This window comes from Grus americana, chromosome 8, assembly GCF_028858705.1.
Source record: "Grus americana isolate bGruAme1 chromosome 8, bGruAme1.mat, whole genome shotgun sequence".
Lineage (NCBI taxonomy): Eukaryota > Metazoa > Chordata > Aves > Gruiformes > Gruidae > Grus > Grus americana.
Genome location: NC_072859.1, coordinates 26,520,918 through 26,530,826, shown reverse-complemented (window position 1 = coordinate 26,530,826; position 9,909 = coordinate 26,520,918). Strand labels below are relative to the sequence as shown.

Below are 9,909 nucleotides of genomic sequence, written 5' to 3'. Positions count from 1 at the left end.
CTCTGGCATCTCAGAAGATGCTTCAAAGGGGAATTTTCAAGTTCTTCAATAAACTTTGTCTTCCCAAGCAGCCTGGATTCTTGCCTATTTGATGGGGCAATTCTCCTCCGTTGCCTCCCCTCCCCCTGTTAGCGATAATCCGGTGCTATTTCATGCTTGGCCAGATAATTAAGCCCTCTTGCTGCTTGGCTCTGTCTTTGTTATGTATAATTGTTCCAAATAATTAGCCACTATTGCATGCTATTCTGAAACTACTTTGTATTGCAATTATACTTAGAGGGCGAGCATCGGCTCGGGAAGAATCCAAGCGGCAGACAGCCTAGAAAGAAAGGGCTTCAAGCCGGGGGAAGATGGATACATGCTTAAACCAACACTGTGGAAAACCTAACAGTAAGTAACCAGTGAGGAGTAAATGTTGCTTGGAGAGAGTCTGCAGCTGGTAGGGTCTGGGCAGGAGACCTGGGGGTGGGTTGCTGGGGTCTTGGTCAGGGTGTCACCTGGCTGCCACCTCGTGGGTGCTGGCTACGGTGCAGGAGACAAAACCATACTCCACTTCTGTCACTTCCATGGTGACTTGCAGCGAGCAGCTTGGCCAAGTGGCTGGTTTTGCTGTCTCCATAAAATTTAGGGAATGCATAGCTGTGCTGGGATGTGTTTGGGGTCTGGCAGCAAAATGATCCCTAATCGTGTCTTTGGGATGGCGAAACTTGTGATTTCCTGAGGGTAAAGACTCCAGATTATGCGACTCGGTCAGTAGCCTCCTGTTTTCCCACCAGCAAACACATCTCTGCTGTGGATGAGTGCTGGATGGGATGCTCAGTGGAGTTACAGCTCTATGTGCAGCATCTTTTTGAAAAATAACGTGATGCAGCAGAGTTTCCTTAACATTACTCAGCCTCTTGTCTTTCAAGCAGGGAACATCTGAGAAGGATATAACCAAGGACCTGCGTTGGCTTGACCTGTACTGGTGAATTAATTCCTCTGCTGAAACCCATGGCCTGCTCTGAGCAAAGAGCCAGGACAGCCAGTGACAGCGCGCTCGGACAGTTTTGTGCTTTTTTAAAATTCATTTTCTCCAGCCAGGTTGAGCCACTTGAAGCCTCCTGAAAATGGATCTACAGGCTGGCTGGGTTTGGTTTCCAACATGTGGTCAGCTGAAGGAGTTTTAAAACTGAGTAGAGATGTCTGTGGTGCAGATGGAAAACACCCAAGATGTCTGAGACAGTTGGAGCCATTCTCTGCAGACATCGTACACTTCTTCCTTCGACTCAGCAGAGCCAACAAATGGAAAATTAACTTTTCCCCAGTGTGTGTGTAATTGGCCCAGGTGCATCCTTCCTCCATGCAGCACCCCAAGGTGACACGAGCCGAGGCTGCTTGTTGGTGTTGGGACTGACGCAGTTGATTCAATATATGCATTAAACCAACTGCTGCATCAGCAGTCCCAGTACAAAGATCGTGAGATGAATGGACCTTGGATGCTCTCATAAGAGCTTGTAGGTGTCACACTGCCAATGCTCGGGCTCTGCTGCTTTGCTACCTGACTGCAGCCTTGCTTCTTGGCTGCTGTAAGAGTCAGGCCAGCCCCCAGCTTTGCCACTCACCTACAGGGCATAGCACAATTCAAACACAAAGTCAGGCTGCCAACGAGGCTGGCTGCTGCTGACAAGTGCTCCTTCATCACTGCCCCCTCACCTTCCATCAAGGGCCCAGATTCTCGCTGTGTTCCCACTTGTTTCCCTATTTTCACTCTAGGGAGAAGAGCTGCAGGGGGACAGCAAGCACTATCCAGCCCTGTATCCTGTCCCCAGCGATGGCCTGGAGCGGATGCTTAGGAAAAGGGTAAAAGAGGGTATAGCCAGAGAAATCCTTCCTCTCTGAAATCTTCCCAGCATCGGTAATTGGTGTTTTAGGGATTTCCCAGACTGGAGGTTACATCCAACCTACTGCGTTTAATAATAAGCCTCACCCCGTTCTCATTCTCATCCTGACCATGCTCCAAGCCTCCACGATGTCCTGCTCCCACGCAGCCGCGAACAGGACAGACCCCAACGGCCGGGATGCTGCCGGTACATGTGAGCCCCCCCGCCCACCGTGTCCCTGGGCCCACGGTGGGGGCCGGGAGCGGCTTCCCGGGGATTTCCACTGGAGGTCAGTGTTGGCCTGAGGACGGCAGCTGGCACCCCGGGCCACATCCCCCTCTCACCCCCCCACGCCGGGGTGTGACACCCGTGGGGTAAAGCGGTGGAGGGCAGTGTTGCTCTGGACCCGTTCAAAGACGGCGGCTGCATCACCCGCTCCTTCCCGTATATGAAGGACCCCAATATAAACGACCCACACATAACGTAGCAGAGGTGGTGACAGATCCCCAGTACCCCAAGATGTAGCTCGGAGCTTGGGCAGTGCTGAGTCCCAGATGCTAATTTTGTTAAAAACTCATTATCAGCTGGCAAAGCCAATCTCAGCTGGTCCCACTGTACCCACTGCCCATCCCTCCATCACTTTGCCAACACCATCTTGACTTTCTCCTTTAGGAAGAAGAAACACCACTGACTGTCTCCAAGCGGTGTATTTGCAAAAGGGCAAAGCATTGCATAGAACAGAAGCTAGTTACAGGATAAAATTTCCAGCACTGGGACTGCCAGTGGACAGCTGGCAGCATCCAGACAAAATCTAACACTACCAGAGGGACCGACAAGTTCTTCAGGAAATTTCAGCTAATGCTGTGTTTGTTTGCAACCAGATGGAAACCACTATTTATAGCTTGGGAATATCAGTTGGAAAGAGCATTTCTTATTGCTTGTTTTAACCTGTGGGGAAGCATTAGGAAGCATGAACCATGCAGAATGCTGTTGTATGCAGACAGATGTGGCAGCTCAGTAGGGCTTCCCTGAGCAGCCAGTATTTCCCAGAGGAAAAAAAGCGTCTTTTTCAAAGTGGCAGCTCATTTTGGTTATTTGTTTCTGAATGTGCAGCCTGAGAGATCTGTATTCAGCCTGATGTGCAAAAGGCTGTTCCCTGAGAAGTCAGACTGCCTTGGCGATAGCGCAGACCGCCACCCAAATCTCTTTGGTGCTCAGGATCAGCTCCAACCCTCCCTCTGCGTCTCATGGGCTCGAGATGGGGCTCTCCGCACTGCAGGATGTCCAGAGGACCTCTTGCCATCAGCCTGAAGGATGACATTCATTCCACAATCTTGAAGAGCAAAGGAAGTTTTGCCGCTGGCTATTGTGTGAACAAGATTGAGATAGTTATGACTGTCATTACTCAATATTTCCTAAACTCCCTAAATAAAGAGGGGAGGATTTCAAAGGAGACTTGGTTTCACAACTGAAATCTGGGTGACAATTACTCCTGTTTCATTCAAATCCCTCTTATTCACTAAACAGGGCCATCGAAAAGACACTAAAACAGATGAAGGGATCAAGTATAAACTTTACAAAGCTTAAAACTACTCTGTCCCAGCTTTACATGACACTTTAATCCTACTCATTTGCTAGATTCACCCTAACTGTAAACAAAGCTTTGAAATGAAAGCTTAAAAGCCTGGTTGGGATACATTAAGTTAACCAAGAAGGCATTAGTTTAATGACAATCACAATATAAGTTGCCAGAGGTTTGTGCGTGTGAGGATTAATATCTACAGGAAAAAGAAGAAAAGAGGTCTGCTCCCCGTGCTTTCCAGCTTGTTTTGCAGCAGACGGCCCGTGGTGAGGGTGGTTTATTGCCACTTGTTGGGGCTCTGGGCTGGGGCTGTCTGGCAGACAGGGAAATACGGGGCCATGGGAAGATGCACAACCCAACACTGCACAACAACGTTTGTCCCAACACACCAGGACAGGGTCGTCTGCTCTCTCCAAGCCAGGTTCTCAGAGATTTAGTCCACTGCGGTGACTCTTGCTTCATGCCAGAGCCCCCTTGGCTGAAGAGATCCCTCTTGCAGAGGCACAGGAGTGGGATGGGTCTTCTGCAGACCACCCATCCCCCAGATCTGGATTTGGGTGCTGCTCTCCAGAGACCCCCATGGCAGGAGGGTGCAGGCAGCTGGGGGACAGGAGCAAGATGCAGCCCAGCCCTTCAGGCACCCTGAGTCCCCCTGGCTCCACCAGCACTTGATTTAACATCCAGAGATGCCAGGAACTTGGAAAGCCCTTTCCGACACCAGCTCCCCACTCCTGCAGGGAGGAGCTCAGCCTGGTTTGAGATGTCCCAGCTCACCCACCTCTTCCCGGTGCATCCCACCCGGGCAGAATCACAGCATCTCCTCCTACCCCTTCCACACAACATTGTTTTCCTCTAATGCCAGTACTTGGTTCTCCCCTACCTCAGCAACCCTCCTGTTTGTGCTGCAAGCCCAGCAGAGTCCCAGCCTGGCGCCTGGCGATGCTGGGGAGAAGCTGGCAGACCCAGTGTTTCAGGCACGTGTCTGGCTCTGACCCCCTGGATACTTAGGCAAGACTTCAAAAGTGCTTTTGTTTGCAAAACATTGCAGGATCAGGCCCTGGGAATGAATGTGAGCTACGACAAGTGTCCTTTCTACTGACTGTCCTTGCAGCAATTATTTCAGCGTCCCCCCAGTCCATCTATACAGACAGTATGTTACAGACAGGAATGGCACTTTGCAAACTTTCACTAGATAGATCTCTGTCTATTGATATATTCTGTAGAGAGCCAAAGGATTTTAAGGGATAGATTTTTTCACAACGCCTTTTGTAAGCAGGGCTATCGCTAAGGGAAAAGCACAGAAGCTGCTGCTGGGACCAGTGTGAAAGCCGAAAAAGTGAATCCAGAGGGACCAGAGAGGAGACCCAGAGCCCAGCAGCTGATCCCAGAGTTTAGGCCAGTTTTTAGAGACAGATGAAGTCCCAGTTTTAAGGAGGCCAAGAGGAAAAAAGCGTTTTCTTCCCTCCCCTCTCATAGTAACCCCACTCTCAGTTTCTATGGACCACATGGGATAAAAGAATGAAAAGCCACAAGCTCCCAAGCTGCGGGCAAAAGCTGACTCCTTGGGTACCCATCTGTATACCCAGCTTTCGGTCATGACCAGCAGCCGGGGAATGAGATGCTCAGTTTTGCATCAAAGCTCAATTGACATCCAACTCCACCTTAAGCAGGAGGAAGGTGCAATAGGGACGAGAAACTGCTCTGCTTCGGAGGACACCCTTGAAATACAGGAGAGAAATCTTAGCTTGTCACTTTTACCTGGAGGATGTTTAAATTAAAAAAGCTAAATCCAGGGATGAGGAATTCTGCCTTCAAACCTGGCGAGACGGTCTGGCTGGCAGTACTGTAAATAAAGAGCAACAGTCCAGCCAGTGAACAGGTTGAAATTTTAATTTATTTTGTTGCTAGGAAGGAAAGCTGTGATCTCCTAATTTCATGTGCTAAATCAGAATTTCACCTGCAAGGGATTCCTCAGAGGGAAGACACATTCCCAGCTATGCAAATGGAAACCATCGAGTCCAGTAAGAGCTACATGGGCTAACCTCTACAGGTGACAGAGAGCTTATTGCAGCCTTTGCATGGCTTGGCAGTGGTTAGTTACCATTCACTTTTTTAAAAAATCGTAATAAAATAGACAGCTTTAGAAAGAGTCACTAAAAATCTAAGACATGGCAGTGTCACAACAGCAGCACGCGTCTGTCTCCCACCAGTTACAAGACTGATAATTTCCTCTTGCCAAGGTCCGGCCAGAGCCAGAGGAACAGCAGCACTGGACATACTGGAAAGAAAAACTTTATTTTAAAAAGTCATTTCTAACAATAAAAGTTATTTTTAAAAATAGTAAAAAGAAGTAGTCAGGGTGGGGGGTCTTTTCCTACAGGGGAAGGAAGTTATAAACATCTTCATTTAAATATTCATTTAAAATCCAGTAAAATGGTTTAGTGGGGTTTTCTTTGGTAACTTTCATTCCAGTTACACAGGAGGCACCAAGGAAAGAGAGAGAAAGCCCATTTGTGAGACAGTTCCTGCATGTTACACCATGCACCCACCTCCTGGGTGTGCTCCCCCTCGCCCTGGGGGTGCCCCAGGGTGCCCCAGTGCGCTCTGCAGCAGACGGCATCCCCAGGGTTGGGCTGTGCAGGAGGGACCCCCCATGGGGAGCCCAGCCTGGCAGATGCAGCTAGAGATTACCTTTTCCAGGAGGGGTCGGGGCAGAAAAATATATCTATTTGCCTCCAGTTAAAAATAAGCTGAGAAAGAGAGGAGTTAAGTCCCCCGACAGGTTTGTGTCCGCACACAGCCAGAGGCCAGGAACCCCCGATCCCACTTCAGCCGATGCCCACAGTGAGGAGAAGTCTGCGTGTCCAGAGATGCTTATGGGAGCCTGGAGATGTCCAGCCAAGCCCTCCCCAACCCCATCACATGTACCGCTCCAGGCCGGCGGGGAAATTGGGCTGCCTCATGTAGGCATTGCTGGAGCTGAACTGGCCAAGGGGTGACGCGGAGAGACCCAGGAGCTGCTCGCTGTGCTCGGCACAGGCTGGGGGCCGCATGGCTGGCAAGGCCAGTCTGTTGGGAGCCCCGTAGAGCTGCGGGCTGCCGGGCGAGTAGCTACCCTGTGCCACGGGCAGGTGGGTGGGCGAGGCGGCGTAGGGGTAAGCCAGGGTGTTGGGGCCAGCACGGCCCAGCAAGCCGGGGCTGACGGGCTGCGCCTGGAAGCAAGGAGGTTCGGAGCTGCCGGCAGAGCAGGTGGGAGCCAGCTCGGCCCCGGGCAAGCCCAGTGATGGGTGGCCCAGCTCGGCGGGCGGTGAGGGCTGCAGGGCCTGCTGCCCGCTGATGAGGCTGTCGATGCTGAACATCCTGGGATGCTGCGCTGGTGGTGCCGCCCCGGCTGCGTAGGGGTGGAAGACGGTGCTAGAGAGCTGGGGGCTGTAGCTAGGTGAGCAGAGGGTGTTGGGGTAGGGTGCTGTTGGTGCCGCGGGGCGGCCGGCGGGCGGGGGTGTGAAGGCACTGGAGTTTTGCATGTAGCCGGGGTAGGTGGTGATGTCGGTGCGCTTGAAGCGCTTCCTCCGGCGCAGGAAGCTCCCGTTGTCGAACATGTCCTCAGCAGCCGGGTCCAGCGTCCAGTAGTTGCCCTTGCCGGGATGGCCGGGCTCCCGGGGTATCTTGACGAAGCAGTCGTTGAGGGTGAGGTTGTGGCGGATGCTGTTCTGCCACTTCTTGGGGTTCTCCCGGTAGAAAGGGAAGCGCTCAGTGATGAACTTGTAGATGCCCCCCAGGGTGAGCTTCCTCTCGGCGGCGTTGGCGATGGCCATGGCGATGAGGGCGATGTAGGAGTAGGGGGGTTTGCCCCGCTGCACCGGCCGCTTCCTGCGGCGGCCCCCGGCGGGGGGCGGCGGCTCCTCGGGGGGCGGCGGCGGCGGCGGGCTGCCCCCACCGCCCCGCGGCTCCGGCTTCACCGGCAGCGCCTGGCCGGCGGGCGGAGACCCCCGGGGCGGCCCAGGGGAGCCGGGGCTGGCCGCGGCGGCGGGGCTGGGCGCCGGCAGCGTACACATGCCTCGCAGGCAGGGAAAGCCGGCCGCGTTCATATACGGCCCTCACCTTCCTCCTCCTCGGAGGATGGGGGGGGGGGGCCGCGGCGGGAGAAAGAGCCCCCCCGAGGGGAGGGGAAGGGGGAAGAGGGAGGGGAAGGGGAAGGGGGGCAGGCGCCACGGCACCTCCCGGCGATGGGGAGGTCGGTCCTGAGCCGCTTTGCAATATATAGGGCGGCCGCCCCCCCGCCTCGGAGGGGCGTGCGGTGCCCGGCCCGCCCCGGTCCCTCTCCCCCGGAGGGAGGAGGAGGCCCCTGGGGAGAGGTCCAGACTCCCACGGCTAAATCCCCCAGCCGCTCCCCAGGGTTTTGCTTCGCAGCCGTGCCCCCGAGCGGTCCCTCCCCCGGGGGGTCCCGGGTGCCAGCGCGGCGGCCGGCTCCGCTCCCGGGTCACTCTCCGTGGCGCTTTGCTTTCTTTTTAACTGACGTTTCCTCCCAGGAGAAAAACTAAACCAAACGAGTCCCGACGGCCAGACCCGGGCGAGTTTGGTGCCGCAGCCGGCCCCCAGCAGCAGAGCAGGTAACTTCCCGCTGGGACCCCCCCACCGCTTGGATTTCGTTGTCTTTTTTCCCTGGGAAAAGCGCTCAGACGCGGCCCCAGACGCAGCGGCGGCAACAGCCGGGGGGTTCTCCCCGAAACCAAGCCCCTCGGTTTAGTTACTCTGCAGCCTGGCGAGACCTCCTGGGTAAGGAAATCCTGGGAAAAATTTTTTTCTTTTCCCCTAGAAGAGAGGAAAATGGTCCGGAGAGCTCCGGGCTGCCCGCAGGTACCTCCTACAGGGTGTGCAAGGGATGGGGGACAGGAATGACATTTTGGGGGCGGATGAGGGAAGCGGGGGTCTCTCTGTTACTGCAGAGGGGCTGAGCCGATGTCTGAAGCTGAAGGAAGACACCAGACTCAGAAAGTGCTGCTAGGTTTTAAGGAAAACCTCTTCAGATCTCATCCTGCACGCTAGAGCTGTCTGGGTGTAACCGCATCGCCCCCATGCATGACATACGCCGATACTATAGCAGGGGGGTTGCTGGCTGCTTTATCAGCACCAAAAAAAATCCGTGGGCTTTCACACCGTCCTCACCCATTGTTGCTGAGCATCACCTCTAAGCCAGATGCCCGCCCTTGGAGAGCCCGGCCCGGAGCGGGTTAAGGAGCCAGCATAAGGGTGGGCTGGACAAGCTGGGAGGACTTTTATAGCCAGATCACAGCTTTCCATGTAGCTACATGTCCCTAGAAGACAGGTGGAAATGTCCACACCATTAACATAGTGGCAGATCCCTCCATACGTCCTGCATGGAGTAAAAATCACAGCCTTCAACTTTGTAACTTGGTTGAAAGTATTTCCAATAGCAGAGCAGGACAAAAGTCTTTTTCCATGGAGGCAAGTAGGTTATCTCGACCAGGTCGTATCATCCTTCTCCCTTTCTTTTTAAACTAAAAAGCCACCCAGCCTTTTGGAAAAGATTCTTCAGCCATTTTCTTTAAGCATTTCCTAGTGGTTTTAAATTCTCCCACCATCATTTGTTCCTGTGCTTGTGTCTGCATGTGATTTTGTTCTTGCTTTATTTTTCCTGCAAATATTTGTGGCTCTTGTTCCGCTCTCCAGGGCTCAGGCAGGGAATCACGGGTCTAACAGAGCTGCGATGGGTTCAGTCCTATTCTGCCACAGACCAGCTGCTGTTGGAGTAAACTGCCTCAGTTTCCCTTCTGCCAAATGAGGATAACAAGAGCGTAGGTGCTGGCTGGAGGACAGAGAGCAGGTGAGAAAGGCTGAAACACAGCCTTAGAGAAAGGTGCCTTTCTCCACAGAAGACAGATCTTCAGGGAGGAAAGCAAATCAAGGGTACAGCAGGGACCATTCATTCACCTTGAGAGCATTGAGGGGAAAAGGATGGAAAATTCCTATTTCTCCTGGAGCATATGTTTAAATCAAGTGAGTATCTGAATGTGTCCACTTAATTTCAGTCAGAGGATCTGAGTTTTCCAGTCACTGGAGACAGGCAGGCACCCAGGAAGGGAATCACTAAAGATGAGTCCAGGACACACAAGGGAAAATACCCCCTGGGGGAGATGGAAAACTTCAGCTCTGCAGACACTAACTTGAGAGATTTTCATGTCAATGTAAGGATTTTAATGTATCCTGATCCAGCAAGAATGTGGTTGGGAGGGAAAAGGGTTATGGGGTACAAAGCAAGAACAGCTTTTCTCATTCAGTCGTATCAAACAGCCCTTGCTTATCACCCACTTTCTTCTTTTTTATTGGTCTAAACATCAGAAAAGGAGTTGGAAATGAAAACCCAACAGTACGTCTGGGTCTGGAATTGCCTGCTCCTGAGATCACATTTAGCAAAGGAAGAAACATCTCATCTGGACAACGGGG

General features: G+C 53.1%; 1 protein-coding gene across 1 annotated transcript; it reads right to left on the bottom strand.

Annotated features, from left to right (window-relative positions):
• Positions 1–6,362: 6,362 nt before the first annotated feature.
• FOXE3 (forkhead box E3) lies at positions 6,363–7,532 on the bottom strand. Its single transcript, XM_054833888.1, has one exon. The coding sequence runs from the start codon at positions 7,530–7,532 to the stop codon at positions 6,363–6,365; it is 1,170 nt and encodes a 389-aa protein (XP_054689863.1).
• Positions 7,533–9,909: the final 2,377 nt, after the last annotated feature.